The sequence below is a fragment of the Vulpes vulpes genome, chromosome 14 (assembly GCF_048418805.1).
Source record: "Vulpes vulpes isolate BD-2025 chromosome 14, VulVul3, whole genome shotgun sequence".
Lineage (NCBI taxonomy): Eukaryota > Metazoa > Chordata > Mammalia > Carnivora > Canidae > Vulpes > Vulpes vulpes.
In genome coordinates, this window is record NC_132793.1 from 77,282,071 (window position 1) to 77,303,045 (window position 20,975).

Here is a 20,975-nt window from a genome sequence, read left to right on the forward strand (position 1 = left end):
AACAAAGAATGTACATCTGCCAGGAGTGGGTTGCTAACTCATCTTAGGGGGACATGTACTAGAAGCCATGCATTCAGGAATCTGGTTGCCCTTAACATAACCAGTAACAGTCAGCAAGTACACTCCCAGATATACAGCCTGGCTTCTGATCTACACAGGTCCCCCATAGGAATACATTTATTAGACAGCAAAACTAAATTTCTTTATATTCAAGGAAGGTTGCAAAGCTTTATCTGCTTAATTTCATCTTTATCTGAAGAAGAAATTTTTCTTTTTTACACCTGAAGCTGGTCTTAAATCATTCCATGTATGCACAAAGGATTGTGGTGTTTCTACTATAAAATCATGTAAGAAAATTAAGTGAAGGCCAAGGAAAAGTAGATCTAGTTGTAAAGGACCAAATTCTATCCTGTAGATCACTTAAAAAGAAAACAATAGGGATCCCTGGGTGGCGCAGCGGTTTGGCGCCTGCCTTTGGCCCAGGGCGCGATCCTGGAGACCCGGGATCGAATCCCACATCGGGCTCCCGGTGCATGGAGCCTGCTTCTCCCTCTGCCTGTGTCTCTGCCTCTCTCTATCTCTCTGTGACTATCATAAATAAATAAAAATTAAAAAAAAAAAAGAAAACAATATTTCTTAATACTGAAAGTATCACCCAAATATTTTGACACATTTATTATATATATATATATATATATATATAATTAAAAAAGGAAAATATTTCTATCCAGAACAATAAGCTTATTTGAGACCAGTAAGACGTTTTAAAATAGGTTCTGTACAAAAAATTCTTCTTTGGGAAACTGAGAATGATCAAAGAATAACAAGGCGATGCCTATGATGAGAAACATCTCTTAATCCAATCATTTCTTGTCAGGGTGCCAAAGGATCTAAGAAGCCACTTCCCTACCTTTCATTTCACTTACTAATATTCAAGAAAATTCCAGCTCCATATGTAATTGGAGTCTGTGTTGGTCTAGCATTTAATTAGTGACCTCTTGCTGTCTAGCTTCAAAGCATATGAGTGCATTTATTTATGAATAGGCATGCATTTTCCCCCCTGGAGTATAAGCGTTCCTGTAAACAAGGGGGGAGTTTGGATCCCTGGAAGCCTTTCTGCTGCAGTAAAGTAGCTTGCCTTTGCTCCACGACTGCTATAGGATCTACCCATCTGTGTCAGGAAGAGAAAAATGTATATTTCACACATTTCTGATGTTCATTTTGGGACAGAATAATTAAGATTAAAATATCTGGTTTAAATCCATATCATATCTGTATAATAAGAACTGTGTGAATTTTAATGTCTCTTGTGTGTGTGCATGAAATATGCGCAATACTTCGGGGGGAAAAATACCTTGACATTTTTAGACACACCAAGCTCACACCTCTAAATTCATTGGAACTCAAACGTGGAGAAACAGAAAAGGTGAGATAAATCCATAGGAGGAGCTACAGCTTTCAGCACAGAAATCTGCATATACTGCTTAGAAACATCAACACATATTTTAGAAATACTTGGGATTGGAACTAAAGACATCTGTAAGTGACTTTCATTTTAAGCTATTAAGTGAACATTTAAGGAGCATGTTATATTTAGGGAAGGTACCTGCACACCGCCTCTGCGTCAAAGTTTTGAGTTTGTCTGTGATCTATTACAATAATTTCATGATGTTTATCTAGAAAGCATTCGAGGGCTGACTCCGGAGTCCGAGCAATATTGCATCTATAACCAGCTCTGTCACAGGCCCACCAGAATCCATCACTCTGACTATCTTCCTTTGCAAAGATCAGCAAAACCTGAAATACACACAGAAAAGCGTCTTACAAGCAATCATCATCCTTACAGATTATATTACAAACAACCCTACAGTATACTGGTTAAAAATGCAGCATCTAGAGTTGAACTACCCGAGTTCAAATCCCAGCTCCTTCAACTGGTACCAGTGTGTCTTTGAATAAGGTATCTCATCTCTTTGTGCTATGGTTTCTCCATGGTCAGATGTGCCACACTAGCTCATCGTGAGACCTGCATGAGCCCCGGGGTGGCACTCAATCATTCTGGTGGTGGCTGTTACTCATTTTTAATTTCCCAATTGGCTTTGTTGTTAAATACATTAAGCAGTGACATTATTAACAGGATCATTAATACAGCTTAGACTATGGTTTTCACATACACATGTTCAATTCCAGAATAGGTGGTATTGACCTCCCAGTACCTGGAGTCCAACTCTCTGATCTTACCAGTTAGATCCCTATAAAGACACCCAACCAGTGGTGGAATCTGGAAAGAATGACCATGCAACAAGAAGCTGATGATGCTGAATTGAGGAAAACTTGTCTCTTTTTGCCTCACTGAGAAGTATAGCCACTGGAAGGAGGTAGCAGGACTTCACCCTGGCTCTCTCACCAGTCCCTGGACTCCAGCACTCAAGGCAGCCTTACCACCACTTAAATTTATTTATTTATTTGTTTGATCAGATTCTATCTTCTCCACTGGCATTGAGCTTCAGAACACAAAGACCTGCCTGCCTTGTTCCCAATTACTCCCATCCCTGTGCCCAGCACCAAGCTGGCACTTACTAGCTGCTCAATAAATATCTGGTGAGTTAAAAGTAAACTACCTGTAGAGTTTCCTGCAAAATGCAAAAGGGTTTTGCTATTATTAGAAGTAAGAGGTCCAACAGAAACACATTATTATCTCAAGATATGGATAAGACATTGAATGTACTTCAGCATCCACCTCTATAAACCCTTTAAACAATAATTAGCAACAATTGTTGACTTTTCCCTCAACATGAAAAGTCTTTAAGCCAATAACCAGTATCATTCTTGATGATCAAATATAAAATGTGTTTCACTTAAATTCAGAAAGACAAATTGTCCATTACCATTACATTAAAAAAAATTTTTTTAATAATTGAAAATTGGCAATAGACTGAAAAACAGACACAATATAATAGTAAACCTAATGCATCTACCACCTAGCTTCTGCAATAACCAACTCTGGGCCAATCTGGCTTCATTTCTATCTCTGCTCACTTTTTGACTCTTGGGTTAGTTTGTAGCAAAGCCCCGCATATCACATCATTTCAACCATATGAATCTGTTGAAGATAAAGACTGTTCAAAAGAAGAAAGCCACAGTGCCGGCATCTCATACCTAAACCTCCCCAATAGCTCCTTAACATTGTTACTTATCTGAACGTATCATGAACGTCAGTTTGTTTTATACTGTTTAAAGCATTTCCTGCTTTCCCAAATGCCATGTTTCCATAAGAGATAGAATATTTTTCAAGAGGATTTTGCCATTTTCTTCTTTGCACATGGCTTGAAATTACACCCTAGTAACACCTACGGCAGCCATACTTATTAAGAGCTCACTCCGGGCCAGGCTCTATCACTCCTCAGTCCAGAGTCTCCTGTATGTTGCTGACCACAGAGGTACTTCCAGGAAGAAGTGGGATGGTGGCTCTTCCAAGAGATATGAAGAGCACAGCTTGTGGATTTGATAATGAAGAGAAAGCCTTCAAACAAAGCTATTAAGGAGAGAGCTCTGGTGAAAAAGTCAAGTAGAATAAATTGCTTTGTGTGTAAAAGCAGTAGCCCTCTCCCTGGGTAGCTATGCTATTAGTACAAAAATCTCCATATAATACAGAATGTTAGAAGTGGAGGTGCCTGGGTGGTCAGTGGTTGAGTGTCTGCCTTTGACTCAGGTTGTGATTCAGAGTCCTGCATCAGCTGCCCGCCCCCCTCCCCACAATGAGCCTGCTTCTCCCTCTGCCTCTCTCGCCAGGTCTCTCATGAACAAATAAAATCTTAAAATAAACAAACAAACAATGTTAGAAGTGGTGAGTGCTACTCAGGAGGAGGATCTAAGCGGGAGCAAGAGTGGGTGCTGGTAGCGACAGTTAGTAAAATAGGCCTCACTGACAAAGTAACACATGCACAAATGCCTGAAGTAAACGAACAGGAAGCCAAGTTGATATCTGAAGGGAAAGCATTTCCAACAGAAGGAATGGCTCCATTGGCCCCTACAGTGGGACGTGTGCCCGGTGTGTTCGAGAAAGTGTGAGAAAGCCAGTGTGACAGAAGGGATGGTGAGAGGAAAAGTCTAGTTCACAGCAGAGGGTTACGTCAAGTTAAGGCCATTTGAGGAACTTAAACCAGATTTCATGTAAGAACTCACACAACTGACTCAAAGTGAGAAACTATTAATCATGTATTGTTATTTACTATAGTTTTGATGCTCTGACATCTAGGGGCTTACTAACCCTAGGGAGACTGTGCCTTCTGAGGGGGGCCCAGTTTGTAGAGCTAGCAGAAGGGTGGTTTGCACCCTTCAAATGCAAACCAATGCAAAGCCCCTACTCCTGCTACATCTTTTATCACACTTTAATGCATGGAACCACTATCCACCTGCCCTAATCACTCCAGGGCCAAGTACTAAGCAACTAGAGACAATGCTATATATACCCCAGATTCCCCGGAAATGATTCATACCAGCCAAACCTGCTTGGCCTCCCTTACCCATTCCTTTCCACAGAAGCTCCCAAATATGGGAGGCTCTTGCCCATATTTTCCCTTTGCTCTGCCTCCTGACCAGCCCTGGCACTATGTGTGTGGTTCTTCATGGCAAGATGTGGTCCCTCCTCTAAGTGACAGACTGTTTAATCATATTCCTTTCCTGATCTGTTGGCCTCACCATACCTGAATAATAAAATCTACATTTTAAAACAGGGCTATTTCTTTTCTTCTTCTTCTTCTTCTTTTTTTTTTTTTTAACAGGACTATTTCTATTATAAAAGCACTCGTGAGAGAATTTCTTTGGGTGGTGTTTAAAATTCTTCCCATTTAAGGGTGACGTATGGAAATTTTAAATTTCTATATTATACACCTGAAACTAATATAACATTCTTCATGTTTGTTTTTAAAAATCAGAAAAACTAGTTTTCAATAATCTAACTCCTAAGTGAAAAAATCTACAGGAATAGGGGCATCTGGGTGGATCAGTGGTTGAGCGTCTGCCTTCTTCTCAGGGTGTCTGCCTTCTTCTCAGGGTGTGATCCCAGGGTCCTGGGATTGAGTACCACATTGAGCTCCTTGCAGGGAGCCTGCTGCTCCCTCTGCCTATGTCTCTGCCTCTCTCTCCCCATGTCTCTCATGAATACATTAAATCTTAAAGAAAACCTACAGGAATAAAAATATATGCATTTAGAGTAAAGTACTATAGTAATTGCCTTTTTTGGATGTATGCCTATCTCAAACATTTTAACTTTTCTAGGAAAGTGACGGGCCCAAATAACCAGGCTTGGACTCTCCATCCCTATCTCCCAGCACAGCTGGGCTAATGATACTGTTAACAGAAATTTGGAATTTGAACAAAAGAGACACTAAGGCAGGGAACTGAAACCTGTGGCTCAGTAATAGAGATAGTAAAAAGCCTTCAACTCCTGCTGTCAAAGTACTTAGAGATGGCTCGCTGCCACACTTTGTAAGCCACAGCTTATCAACTGCTCTTGAATTCTGCAAGGAAAAAGAAACTTCACAGATGTGGTTGTTTTGGGGTTTTTTTAAAGATTTTATTTATTTGAGATAGAGCATGAGCTGAGGGAAGAAGTAGAGGGAGAGGGAGAAGCAGACTCCCTGCTGAGCAGGGAGCCCAACATGGGGCTTGAACCCAGGACCCCAAATCATGATCTGAGCTAAAGGTAGATGTTTAACTGACTGAGCCACCCAGACATCCCACAAATGTGTTTTTTAATTCGTTTATTTACTTGGTTGTATAAGGCAACTCTTACTTAAAACCAAAGAACAAAACCAAAAAGACCTTTAGCACTACAGTTCCTCTCTGTACTTTACTTCCTAATTACCATTATATAGTCTGTTAGAGGTGGCCACTTTTAAATATTTATTGACCATTCACTGAGGTAACTCTCAAAATTTCAGAAAATGTACTTTAAAAATCAGTATTAAAGACATATAAATGAATTTGATTTGTGAATAATAAAAGTTACCAGACCCTTTTATTTGCTCTACATAACACATAAAATATTCATTCAAAGAGTAGTAGTTATGATCTATCAGATAAGAACTGGTAGTAAAAAGCTGACAGGGATAGACAGTCTAGTCTCCACCCCTAGGAAGCAAGAAGATGAGACTGTCAGGTAAAGATAAACACAATAAATGTACTGAGTGGTGACCACACTGGGGTATGGGCATGACACTAAGACAAGACTCTAGGTTAGGGGAATGGGCAGAAGGAAAAAATTTTGTTAGATTGATCTAACTGCACTGTCATAAACACATCAAAATTGTAGAAGATCTAAACCGGGGTGAAGCCGGGGACAATGAGGCAATACCTTCCTTCTGGTACAGATCTGGGTTTACTTGGGAACAGTCTAGTAACTGTAGTATAGGCAGAAAAACAGAAGTACAGGCAATCCTTGCTTCCCATGGAGGGGCCAAACTCTAAAAACAACCACAAAAGGCTATCTTAAATGATGGTAAAATGACCGTTCTGGGACCTTGGAAATTCTTTCCAAACATGAAAAATTTGTGTTGGTTAATAATCACATAATTAAATAAAGTAAAACATTTTTCAGGACACTGTAAATTAAAACATTAGCAACACTGAAAATCAAAATGTTTTATTTTTACAAAAAACTAAGGGTAGCTTTAATAGTATATACCTTCTCTGAATTAGATAAATTAGGATACAGAGTGAGCATCTTTTCTATGCCTTGGTGCATTATAAAACCCTAAGCCTACATTAGCTTCCAATATTTGATCCAATATTTTGTCCTTCCCAATTTCAATGTCATGAAATATCCCCTGAGTTCCATTCATTAACATATAGGTTTTTTATTGGTGCCACTTTCTCTGTGATATTTCATTCTTTTCACCACACTTCCCTCACTGATTTTGATAATCACGGCAAGTTGAACTACATCTGGCTGCAGATCTAGATACTTCAACGTGACAGTGTGAACATTCTCATTGTCTGCTATCTCTTCTCTAACCTCATTTACTTTCAAACTTCAACTTCCCTCTGGCAGTATAACTTCCATTTCTTTGAAGCACTTTCATCTCTGTTGGCTAATTCCCTCTTTCAATGATCTATTGCCATGAGAGAGAACAGATGGCAACAGCTATACACTTTGCTGTCTGTGCTTGAATGGAAGAACCAGGAGCAAAGACCAATTGTGAAGACTCTAAAAAAGGTGATGTGATTGATTACTGATTGAGACACACAGCTGTTATTTCCATAGTGGTGTGTGGACTCACATGCTAGCAACAGAATCCATATTTACTGCAATTACTCAGAACACCAGTGTAATTGTAATCTAAAACATAGGGCAGCCCGGCTGGCTCAACGGTTTAGCGCCGCCTTTGGCCCAGGGCGTGATTCTGGAGACCCTGGATTGAGTCCCATGTCAGGAGCCTGGGAGCCTGTTTCTCCCTCTGCCTGCCTCTCCTCTCTCTCTGTCTCTCATGAATCAATCAATCAATCTTTAAAAAAAAAAGTAAAACATGTTGTTGGGATCTGGTATGATTTATCTCAACTCTGAAATCTGCACACAATAAAACTGTACAAAGCAAAGGCTACCTGTACTGCTTTTCAAATGTAACTATTAAGAACCCAAACTCCATACAGGGACTCCCTCCTTTGGCAGAGAGTATGCTACCTGAACCTTCTTAGAGCCACAGTGTTTTATTCATCCCTCCATCCGAGCTAGAATGATGAAGTAAGGGCTAATGCAGGGTAGAGCTAAGAGAATCAAGTGCTTGGGTCTGGCATGAGCAGCAGCAAAGGGGTAACACAGACCACAGGTAATTAGGGTATATGTGGGGGTGTCCTAGTGGCAATGACAAGAACAGAGGCCAGGACTCTTCAGACTCCTCTGAGCAGGAAGAGACTCTGGAGGTGATCTATCACTCCTCACTCCACAAATGAAGACAGCACCTTCCCAAAGCCAAGCAGCAACAGAGCTGGACCCCCATCTCCTAACTCCTCCTTCAGTGAGCTTTCCAAGGCTCCAGTGGTATTCTCTTGCTTTGCTGGAAATCCTTATAGCCATTCCTTTGACAAGTTTAATCAACAAATGCTTAAAAGTACCTTTGAGGAGAGCAATAACCGGTCTTGGATAGTCAAACTAGAAGGTAACTATTTTCTCTGGTGAAGGCTAATTATGAAAATCATGAAGGTAAAACTAACTTTTCCTCAACCTGGAGAACACAAACCTTCATTATTAGTATTTTTCATCAGTAAGAATGGCTCAACGCATCTCCAAACGCATTCCCAATATATACTATTATGCATCAATTTTCAAAATACTTGGTTTGGCTTTAAGCAAAAACTTGTTAACAAAGAGATTCTAAAATAGACCACAGGTGTAGATTATATTAGTTGTATGTACACACTAAACCACTGCCAATCTAAGACGAGGGACAAATTCAGTAGGAACAAAAGGTTTGAAAGCTTTCTTTAAAGTGTTGCTAATAACAGCTATGGTTTGACAAGAATTTAAGGGCTAGCCATTATTCCCCAAATGAATGAGACCATATAATGTTTGTCCTTCTCCGACTGACTTATTTCACTCAGCATAATACCCTCCAGGTCCATCCACATCAAAGCAAATGGTGGGTATTTGTTGTTTCTAATGGCTGAGTAATATTCCATTGTATACACATACCACATCTTCTTTATCCATTCATCTTTCGATATGTTGGCAAATTGAACTCCAATAAAAAAAAAGGGGGGGCGAGCCATTAGACTGGGAGTACTTTAAACACAGGATCTTATTCAATTATCCTTCAGCAATTCTTTGGAGTTGTGAATTATCCCCAATTTGTAGACCTGGAAACAAAGGGCTGGAATGAGGGACGCCTGGGTGGCTCAGTGGTTGAGCATCTGCCTTCCGCTCAGGCTGTGATCCTGGGGTCTTGGGACAGAGTCCCATACTGGGCTCCTTGCATAGAACTTGCTTCTCCCTCTGCCTGTGTCTCTGCCTCTCTCTCTCTCTGTGTCTCTCATGAATAAATAAATAAAATCTTTAAAACAGAACAAAAACCCCAAAGAGTTGGAATGGTTAAGAGACTCACCCGTAGCCACATAACTCTCAAGATTTGAACTGAAGTCAGCCTGACTCCATAGCCTGTGTAGTCATGTTAATTTTTTTGTTTTTACCCTCTAAAATATGGGACGAAAATTCCTATCAGGTCTGCAGTTCCATGGAACTGGCTGGGGTAGGTGGAAGCCATGCCTTGGAAGTACAATTAAGGACACAAAGGATGGGAGATGCTGGCTGCAGCAAGTTGCCACATCCAAACACTCAATCATTTCACTTAATATGTAAGGATAGCTCCCCATGAGGCCACATGATCACCAATATTTAACAGTTCCAGAAAATCCATAACCATATAATATGGAAGAATAAAATTTGAAAATGAAGTACTGCCTTGGTAGGAAAAGCTTAGGCCACAGCTCTGAGTATCATTTGCAAATCCAGTTGAAAAGCCCAGTAGGAGTGGCGGGAAGGAGAAGGACAGCACTCTAAGCAAAAACATGTCAATTCTACACACTGAACAAGTAAATATCCTTGAGGCATTAATGAAGAAAAGGCCACTTCATTTTGAAATGTTGATATGAATCTATTGCCTCACAACATTTCCTCTACTTTTAGTTTTCTTGCCAAAATGGGAAAAGAGGACTTTTACTATGAGTCACAGCCACTCACCCAGGAGAGATGTCCTTTATGATACCGTGGTGCACTTTTCTCCAGCACCCCCACCCATTCCACTTCTCACACTGCTCCTGCCAGTTCATGGAAGGCATGCAGAGCTCCATGTTACAGGTCCTGACATAGGAGCAAGTTCCCCCAAGTGATTATAGAAATGCACCCTCAAAAGCAACCACATCTTGAAGTATTATTATCAGCAAGTACCTTCCAAGCCCTAAGGACTCTGGCTGATGTAGCTCATTAACATTTTCAGCATGCCACTACACTAACAATAGGTATTTTTCACCAAGTCGAGGGAAAACAAAAAACAAATATAAAAGCTCCAGGACACAGTATGATTTTTCTAAGACAGTTGTAGTATCAGTAGCAGAAGCACAGAAACACTTAACTAGGTATCATTGTCCTCGAAGCTGGAGTATTAGAAATAATAGAACTGACCAAGCAAAACTCTCTGGGGGGCCAGGGAGCACTGCACAGCCTTTCTTCCCTTGTAGCATCTATAATGGAGCCTTGAACAAACAGATGCTCTGTCAATTGTTTTTGGATGGACTGATGAAACTACATTTCCATAAGACCAAGTAGGATTATGACATCCTTAGTTCTAAGTTGAACTTGCTTTCTTCTTAAAAACTATCTCTCGATTATTTTCCCTCACTCAGAGAGGGACTCTTGACCACTTCGACCTGCTGTCATTTGGGGACAAATTCATGCAATGGGAATCCAGCAGAGTACACAGTAGCACTAGAAACATTCCTTGCACTGGGTGTTGAGTTCACAGTATTCATTTGGTTGTGTCATAGCTTACGAGTGCAAGCTAAAAATAAATCCAAAATTATACACCATTGTTTTTCAGTAATGGAGTATAGTAGAGCTATTAATGGGAATTTAATCCTGCCAAGGACTAGGTCATATTTGAGCTGACAAAACACAATATCTTTGAGACTGTTATAAAATTTGATTGGCAAGCATGCATATTAAAAAATTACTTAAGGGTAATCACCAAAAAGAAAGAAAGAAACACAATCTATAGTTTAAAACAGAAAAAATTCTGAAAATTGCCAATTTGACATAAAACAAAAATACAAAGAAATGTAAAATTAATAATATCAGTAATCACACTCCATGTAACCAGACTGACTTCACTTATAAGACAAAAAAATTAGGGCAGCCCCGGTGGCGCAGTGGTTTATTGCCGCCTGCAGCCTGGGGTGTGATCCTGGAGACTCGGGATCGAGTCCCACGTCAGGCTTCCTGTATGGAGCCTACTTCTCCCTCTGCCTGTGTCTCTGCCCCTCTCTCTCTGACTCTATGAATAAATAAAATCTTTAAAAAAAAAAAAGACAAAAAAAATCAGAATAGATTTTGGAAAAATAAAAGCTATATGCTGCTTACAAGAGGCATATTTAATATAAAGTTATAAAAGAAAACTGAGAATGATAGAAAAAACATACCAGAAAAATGTTACCCAACAGATAAAACAGACTATAAGGCAGAAGTTTGAAGAGACACCTCATTATAAAAGGGATAGTCACCAAAAATATATAATAATCAAGAATACGTAGTAACACCACAGACTCAAAAAATCAGCAAATATCAGCAGATATGGATACTGACATAGCCAATGCCATAGAAATCAGTCAAAAAATTAAGATATAGTTTGAGTAGCATAATTAATAAGGTTGAATTAATTCATGTATATGGGGACACCTGGGTGGCTTAGCAGTTTGGCACCTGCCTTTGGTCCAGGGCATGATCCCGGAGTCCTAGGATCAAATCCCACATCAGGCTCCCTGCATGGACCCTGCTTCTCCTTCTGCCTGTGTTCCTGTCTCTCTCTTTCTGGGTCTCTCATGAATAAATAAATAAAATATTTTTTAAAAATTCATGTATATGTAATCTTCTATTCAAATAGAGACACATCTTTAAAAGCTTTCTGTGGAATTTCAAAATTGATTACAAATTGCCCAAACAATTTGCAACAAAGAATCAGTAACAAAGGCATCTGAATCAATGGAGGATCACATGGTCTTTTCAACAAATGAAGGTAGAACAACTAGACATCAATATGAGGATAGAATTGTTCATTCTATACCTGAAAATGAACTTGGGATTAATTAGAGATCTAAAATTAATTGTTAAACAATAGTTTCTAGGGGGAAAAAATGACCTAAGAAATCATCTTCTAAAAAAAAAAAAAAAAGAAAGAAATCATCTTCTCAACCTGGGAGTAGATAAAGATTCTTAGAATACAAAAAGCAAGAACCTTAAAAGAAATGATATATTAGGCTATATCAAAATTAAGTTTTGCTCAAAAGCCAAAGTTAAGAAAATTTATAGAAGAACCAGGTTGGAAGAAATATTCTCAAAATCTGACAAAAGATTTGCCATAGGAGTATATGAAGAACTACAATTCAATGATGTTGTAAAGCCAATCCGGGGACACTTAGGTTGTTGAGCATCTGTCTTTGGCTCAGGGCATGATCCTGGGGTCCTGGGATCGAGTCCTGCATCAGGCTCCCTAAAGGGAGCCTGCATTTTCCTCTGCCTATGTCTCTGCCTCTGTGTCTCTCATGAATAAATAAACAATATTTTTTAAAAAGCCAATCCAGTTAAAAGTAAAAAGATTTTGGAAAAAGAAAAAAGATTTTGGGACGCCTGGGTAGCTCAATGGTTGAGTGTTTGCCTTCAGCTCAGGGTGTTAGCCTTGAGTCCTGGGACTGAGTTCCACATGGGCTCCCTGCATGGAGCCTGCTTCTCCCTCTGCCTATGTCTCGCCTCTCTCTCTGCGTGTCTCTCATGAATAAATAAATAAAATCTTAAAAAAAAGATTTAACCAAATATTCACAAAAGATAAAATAATGGCCAATAAACCAAAAAAGTGCTTAGCGTTATCAGGGAAGAATGCAAATTTAATTCACAATAAGATAAAGAGCTAAAATTAAAAGGGTGAAACTCCCAATTATTACCAAGGATTTGTAGTAACCAGAACTGCTATACTGCTTGCAGTATAAAATAGTAACAACCTGATTTGAAAGGACATATGGAAGTCTCTTTAAAAAAAAAAAACTAAACACACCATTGTTCTGGAGTTTCTAGCAAAACAATGAGGCAAATAAAATGAAATTAAAGATATTCAGATTGGAAGGGAAGAACTAATGACATGACCTTATATATAGATGAGTCTAAAGAATCCACAAAAAACCCCAAGAGCTAATAAAGGAGCTCAACAAGGTTGCAGGATACAAGACAAATAAACAAAAACAAATTATATTTCTATATGCAAGCAATGAAAAACTCCCAGCGTGAAATTAAGAAAATAATTCCATTCACCAGAGAATCAAAAAGAATAAAATATTTTAGGACTAAAACATCAAAGACACACTAAACACTATAAAACATTACTGAAAGAAGAAAAAAAATTTTAAAAAGGTAAAAAATCCATATTAATGAACTAGGAGACAAAATTGTTAATGCTCCCAAAATTGATTTACAAACTTACTGCAATCACTTAGGGGAGTCACAATTCAAAGCACAGCAATTAAGATAGTGTGGTACTGGAAAAGACCTGAGAACCCAGAAATAAATCTTCACAATTACTGTCAGTTGATTTCTACAAACATGCCAAGACAATTCAATGGGGAAAGAATATTCTTTTTAACAAACGGTGCTCTAACAACTCAATATCCACACATGAAAGAATTAAGCCTTATCTCACATCATATGCAAAAATTAACTCAAAATGGACCACAGAGGTAAAACTCCTAGGAAGAAACAAAGCAGTATGTCTTTGTGACCTTACAGTAGAGAATAGACTCTTACATAGAACAGCAAATGGTTGAATAAAGAAAAAATTCATCATGATGCCTATAGCCTGATCCCTCTCAAATAAAGCTTAAAAATACCCAAAAGCAAAGTAATTATTATAAATGAACACATATGTATGTAGAATAAGTATACAAACACCTAACATAAAAAATTTCCAAGCAGTGATTACTTCTAGGGAGGAGAGGAGAGGACGACAGAGTTTGGGAGAGGTGTGCATGGGAGGGTGTGTGGGGGGAAGTAGAGTGGAAGGTAATTAAGGGTAATCTATTGTTTCTGGGGGAAAAAAAAACAACACAAAACCCTTCAACAGTAAAAGTATACTGTAGTATTTGATAAAAGTGGTGTGGCTATACCCATGTACCTTTATGAATATTTGAAATGCTTTACAATTTGAAAAATTACATTTCTAGAAGAATGAGACATTCTTATCATGATCATTAATTTTCCAGTACAGCACAGGGCAAAAATTAAGGTAAATTAAACTAATTGATCTAAAACTCCACTAATCAAGAAATATTCAGGAAATTGCTTTGGGAATAAACACTATTATTAGATCCTTTGTCATTGCCTTTATTCAAAATGGGAAACAAAGTACATGCCCCCAGAATGATTACTGGAATTTTCCACTTGTTTGTATTCTATACAAATAGTTGTGGCTTATGTTTATTTTAGTAAATTCTTTTTTCTTTCTCTACTCCTAAATTTGCTTTCATCCAACTTTCCCAAGCTTAAATCTCTTCCTTTTGTTTTTTCCTTCCCCCAGATTTGTATTTCCTCTCCTAAGCAACAATAAAACATTATTTTCTTTTCCATTTGCTCATAAATCAAACAGTTCATTCCCTTGTTTGGTTTTCTACTTTCAACTACATGCTTAGTTTGCTTGCATTTTTTCTGCATGTTCACTTTTCCCAAGTACAAGACATGCTTCCAGGTGTAAACAAGTTACTTTTTTAATAGGGCTAAGGCTCATTTATTTAGGCCTATCAGGAAGATGTGTATGCAGATGAGGATTTAACAATAACCACTTTTTACTTAAAACAGTACACAAACCCCTATGCGCATGTTTCACTGAAGGGACCATTGGATGCTGAGGGCTGTAGAGAGGACAGCTGTCAAGTTGCTGCCATTGTTACAGTGAGGTGAATACCCCAGGCACCCAACCCTCTCTTCCTAGAGCCACAGCCCTCAGTGTTAGGGTCCAGACAACTGCCTGGCTCAGGTCACAGGGGACAAGAAAGGGGAGCTTCTTGTCATCTTGTCAACACAGCCAACAACAGTTGTCATTTATTTAGACAGTCCACTGCCAAGCCGTCTTGTGGGCACTCAGTCGAATTTCATTTAACTCCTAATTCCCCATGAGAGAGGGGAATTATCTCTACTTTACTGACAGGGCACTGGGTAGAGAAGTCAAGCAATACAAGCAAGATCACATGGCTTTGCTACCTGGCTCAAAGAGCCAAGATTCACATCCAGGTGTGGCTCATGGCAAATGCCCTGCCAGTTGCCACACACAGTTTCTTCCCTTTCTGGCTGCTGCGGGGTATGGAGCAGACCAGTTTTTTGGTGGAAGAGTTGTTCTCCTTCCCAAACCACCATGCACCCTACCTACTCTGTTTATGTTCAAGACAGGGGAGTGTTTAAGTCCTCAAGAAAACAATTTGATTCCTCAAGTATGGTGTTAATAAAAACACCATAAAAACATTTACAGTAAGGCATATTTACACAGTATTTATGTACACATGGGTGTCTGTAGGATGGCTACGTGCTGTAGTACTGGAAGAGCCCTTCTTTTTTTTTAAATTTTTTTTCTAGATTTATTTATTTATTTATGATAGACACAGAGAGAGAGAGAGAGAGAGACAGAGGGGCAGAGACACCAGAGGAGGGAGAAGCAGGCTCCATGCTGGGAGCCTGATGTGGGACTCGATCCCGGGACTCCAGGATCACGCCCTGGGCCAAAGGCAGGTGCCAAACCGCTGAACCACCCAGGGATCCCCTGGAAGAGCCCTTCTAATGGTGCTCCTATAACCACGTACTCCAAAAACAAAGCACCCATGAATGATGGAGGTGTACCTGAATAGGATCCTGCGTCAGTCTCATGGGCCCAATGCGCACCTCCGCAGAAGAGACCTGCTAAATAAACACCAACATATTAGATGTGTCAAGTCAAACTACAAGAAGTGACAAATTCTTCCTTACTTAGATATTACATTATACTACTTTGTAGACACTAACTACAAGGATCCAATATACTGATATGGAGTCAGTTTATAAAATGTAATGAGCATAATCCTGGTTTTGTATAAGAATATATACATATACATGCATTGAAAATATCCTAGAGGATACTATCACATGCTAAGTAGTGGATTTCAGGTCGTCTTTAAGTACATGGATTTTTTAAAACACTACTTTATGGGAGAAAACCAATAATTGTTTTCTGAGCACCTATTATATGCTCAGCACCATACTACAGTTACTTTAAAATCTTAAGTAAAGGTATTTCTCAAATGTGAAAACTAAAACATTTCAAGAGCTGTTCCTCTACTTCTTAATTGTCTTATCTTTATGCTTTAGTAGGAGCCATAAACAGCTTATTCTTACCCATGTTTACCACAAATAAACTCATCTGAGTTGCACTTCCTCAAATAAACTGAGGAAGACCATATAAGAGGCAAATTGTGCTCCACGACTTGATCCAGGAATGAGCTAAGGTGTTCAGGGGCCAACACCATCTACCTGCCTTCAGCTGCAAGCAGAAGGCAAGTATTTGTCTGTAATAACTTTGCTCAGATTTCTAAAAGTGACTCTTTCTAGTAACCTATTGAGGGTCTTGGCCTCACCTCCATGGATTCAATTTTGTTTTTCTCCAAGAGGGAGCAGTCATTTCGCTACCACTTGGAAGCTTATCCTGCATTGTACAGACAGTCAGATAGAACACCTTCAGCAAGCACAAAAGTCAGAGGACTGGAGGTAACAGTAATAAATGAATCAAGGGCCAGAGGAGGCTTTTATCAGTTAACAAAAGCAGAATTTTCTTTAAATTATAATTTTGGGGGCACCTGGGTGGCTCAGTTGGTTAAGCATCTGTCTTTGGTTCAGATCATGATCCCAGGGTCCTTGGATCAAGCCTCACATTGGGCTCCCTGCATGGAGCCTGCTTCTCTCTCTGTCTCTGTCTCTGTCTGTCTCTCTCTCTCTCATGAATAAATAAATAAAATCTTTTAAAAAAATAAGAAAGAGAAAGAAAGAAAGAAAGAAAGAAAGAAAGAAAGAAAGAAAGAAAGAAAGAAAGAAGAAAAAGAATCAATCTTTAAAAATAAATAGATCAAAAAATTATGATTTTGAAAACTAAAATTTTCCCTTTCTTCTTTCTTGCCTTTTCTCTGTGCTTAATTCCTGGTGGGCATGGTGTGAATCTTCTCCAAAACATGGCTGAATTGTTGACACTTGTTTCCTCTTTAAAATTGATCCCTCAACCCTGGCATCACTGTTTGAAGCAGTGATGCTGGGGGCTTTGGCCTCTCACTCAACCAGCCAGCTTAAAACTCAAAGCCCTATAATGACTGCTCAACAGAGGCTACTGGTCCTCTGTGGTGGGTTCTGCTTGGTGAGGCAGCCTCCAGACAGTGGGCCCTTCTAGTAGGCCTGGCACAATTCTTACCAACTTGGGGTCTCGAGTCCCTGAGCCCACAGACCAGCGATAAGTTCCTTTAGTGTTTTACTGCTGTCTTCAGGTAAAAGAACATGTGATCTTATACTTCTTTCCTTTAAACAAAGCAATATCCTACCAAGTGTTATTGCGGATACTAGCACGCAGCATAGATGCACAGCCCTCAGAATGATTCCACTGAAAATGATTCAGTGGAATGATTCCCAGGCCTCCCGTGTCACTGGGACTAAGCAGCCCACCCCCCATCCCCAGCTCTACTCAGACAGTTTTTGTTGTCTGAACCCGACATCATCCTTCAAAAGCAGTGTAACTGCCAGAATTTTACTAAAAAGTTAATAATTAAGCAGTAAAACCAATTTGAGGCAGTAAGATAGAGATCACAGTCCCTGTGATCTCTCTTGGCTTCACTGCACACACCATATACCTAAGCTCCCCTCCAACAGGGCTACAGGTTTTCTCTAGCAAAACTGGCTCCCCAAGGGTCATCCAGGGGCAGAAAATAAATTAAATATTAAGTATAAAGTTTAAAAGGAATAAAATAAAAAGTGACTCACTTTAGAAGGCTAAGGGACAGAGGGAAGGATCCCTGCTAGAAGGGCACAGACTGTCCCCAAAATAATTCACTCTTAACCAATATTTTTCTAACTTTATAAATAACCACCATATGCATGAAGTAGTCATACAAGCACTTTGTGTGTGTGTGTGTGTGTGCATGTATGCTGAGAGCTCCCAATACATTCCTGATGAAATCTCTTTAGAACAAATACTATGAAACAGTGTAATGACTGTTGGCACACAAATAACTGGATTCTCATAAAGAAAATAATTCTAGGGGATCCCTGAGTGGCTCAGCAGTTTGGCGCCTGCCTTTGGCCCAGGGCACGATCCTGGAGTCCCGGGATGGAGTCCCACATCAGGCTCCCGGAATGGAGCCTGCTTCTCCTTCCTCCTGTGTCTCTGCCTCTCTCTCTCTCTCTCTCTCTCTCTCTCTCTCTCTCATAAATAAATAAACAAATAAACAAATCTTAAAAAAAAAAGAAAATAATTCTCATTATTGTCTCCTATTCATTTAGGCCCAAAGGATCCTATTATATATAGTTCAGCTTTTTATGTTGCTGAATTTAGACAGAGCACAGGTCAAGTCACTTTTACATAGGTCTCTTGGTGGGATAAAAGCCCTGAAAGGCAGCATTCATGGGGCTTTAATATCAACATTAAAAGGAAAGCCAATTCTATTTTCCTTATATGTAAGGAAATAGTTACTAATTTGAGTAATTCTGAAATAAAGTCCTTGCATTGTTGTCAACATTCATAAATCTCTTCAACTATAATCATTTTTTGTCGCGCATTTAATGTCTTTAGAAAACATGATGTTTTTGTTGGAACAATCGAGTAAGCTCAGTATGTTAGCTTCCCAGGGACTATGAGGTTTTGAATAAAGTGGAAGAGGAGCTCTGATGGGAGGAGAAAAACCTTCTGAATCACTTCTGATCACAATTCAGAAGAAGGGGGAAGAAAAAAAAAACCCTTAAGTTTATTACCTCACTGGGATTTAATAAAAATTTTCATGTACTCTATACCTTTTAATTTGGAGATGTAGATAAGTATTACTTCTTTATGTGTGTGTGCTAATGAGGAAACAGGCCCAGAGTTGAGAAGGTGGTGAAAAAGTGACATGTTAAAACTCCTAGCATATGTTAGATACTGTGGTAGGAACTTAACGTGTATTTTCTCAATTCACAAAATCCATCTCATTATTTTAGCTCTGAATTAGAACAGGCTCAAGTATCCTGTGGTATCAAAGAGATCCAAAATTTCAGTGATCTAATAATATAAGGATTTTTTCATACCGAATTCACTATGGTGCCAAGGTGATTTTCCAAATCAATTCCTCCTTGTGGATACTTAGCAGTCCAGGCCAAGAGACAGTCAGGGGGAGAGTCACCGAAAACTCAGGCATGGGTTTTTAAAATCTCAGCCTGAAAGTTACACAGTACTTGCCCTCAGCCCATTGGCCAGAGCTAGTCACATGGTCCCACTTCCCTGTAAGGAGGCAGGACATCTAAGGAAGCAAAAAGGTTGTAGTTACATAGGCCTTTTTAAACTTTGCCAAGAGAACACCTGATGATCATGTGAACACTCTTCAAGCCCCAGCTCTCTCCCAGGGACTGTGCTAGGAGGCATTTCCAGAGGAGTGACCTTAGGAGACGGGCAATGGCCACGGAGAGTATGGAATTTTCAAAGTAACACTCGACCTAGAACACATCCTTTTCCTGCCATGACAGCAAAGACCCTACAACTTTCTTCCACAGCCTGCATGCATCCAGCGTTTTAACCTCTGCCTGACCCAGTTCGGCAGGAAGCTGCCACTGCAAGCAGAACCAAGGAGACAGTTTCGCGAGTTTGGTAGACCACCTTCAAGACCCCTGCCTCTCCCGTCTCTACCCACTTCCTCCCAGCCTTGTTTCACTGTGTCACTTCTACCACCCAAGTTGGGGCCTCAGTTTACCAGCTCCTTTAGTCCTGACCTACACTTAGCTCACTGTCCCTTGGCTTCCATTTTCCCTCTTGGACTCTGCTCCCATTCATCTGACTTTGGTTTCCATGTCCAAGAGAAGTCAATCATCTCAACAGAATGGCAGACCTTATTCTTGTCGCCGCTGAGGGCTAGTGCAAGGCAGTGACCAGCAGAGGCAAACCTGCAGCAGGTCTATTCATGGCAGCAGCAGTTTGCAGACACAGAAGCCTACTGCCTACATGTCATCAATCTATGAAGGAGTATTTATGAACATAAACAGGAGACCATTTACTGATGTCTCTGTAACCAAGCCAAGACTCTCCACTTCAAAGGGTGAACTTTGAGCAACTGCAGATGCACAGATCCTCAATTAGTGTATTAGCTCTGATTCCAGGAAGTAAAGAAGTTTGCCAAGGTCACAGGAGCAAGCAAAGGACAGGCTCATAGATAACATAATTCTAGTGCCCAGGGGGAGAGGAGGATGGGACAAGAATGTTAAGAGATACACTTACTAGTCACTCTGACCACACATCTTTCCCCAACAGCCCAATGAGAAAGGACTGTGGGCTGACAGTACAGTCTTAACTATCCCATGTTTACAGTGTGTTAGACATTTATATGAATACACATGTATGCAGGTTAACATGCACATGCATATATATGAAGCAAGGTAACCAATTCAGATTCAGGTGAGTTGGCTCTCTATGAAAAAAAGTCCTATTTTGTAGCATTTGCTGATTCTCTGATGTAAATACCTTCACTTCACCTAATCTCAAGCTAGCAACACAAGTTCCTGCCCATGTGACTGGATCTGTAGCTTTTCATTCTGAATGAAAAAAGTTTGTGAGTGGCAAACTCATTGGTCTTTGCTGGTCTACAAATGATTTTCACTTACTTTTGTTTGATAGTTTAATGAGATACAGAATTCTGGTTGATAGATATTTTCCCCTCAAACTTTAAAGATGGGAGGAAGGAGAGAGTACTTTTGGTTCTCAAGGTGGGAAGATCAAGAATGTTTCATGAAGGCAAATAGGTCATGAAGAACAAGAGACTGGCTTGGGAGAAGAAATTCCAGATATATGGAACAACAGAAGCAAAGGCATGGAGATAAGAAGGCAAAGGTACAATGGCAGAGAAAATGAAGACTGGAAGGGTTGAGGTCAATTCCTGGAAGGTATGTGCCACCGTCCTCACCCCCACCCCAACCCCTTTTATTTTCC

General features: G+C 39.7%; 1 protein-coding gene across 10 annotated transcripts in view; it reads right to left on the reverse strand.

Annotated features, from left to right (window-relative positions):
* The window catches only part of PDE8B (phosphodiesterase 8B), a 264,038-nt gene that overhangs the window by 121,503 nt on the left and 121,560 nt on the right, over window positions 1-20,975 (reverse strand). For 7 of the 10 annotated variants that reach the window (XM_072736966.1, XM_072736959.1, XM_072736964.1 and 4 more), the window contains 2 exons: window positions 15,638-15,697; window positions 1,607-1,797 (listed from right to left, as the gene is read on the reverse strand). In XM_072736966.1, coding sequence (XP_072593067.1) covers window positions 1,607-1,797; window positions 15,638-15,697 — 251 coding nt within the window. The remainder of the gene's footprint in view (window positions 1-1,606; window positions 1,798-15,637; window positions 15,698-20,975) is intronic. The other 3 variants (XM_072736960.1, XM_072736962.1, XM_072736957.1) reach the window with 1 other exon arrangement.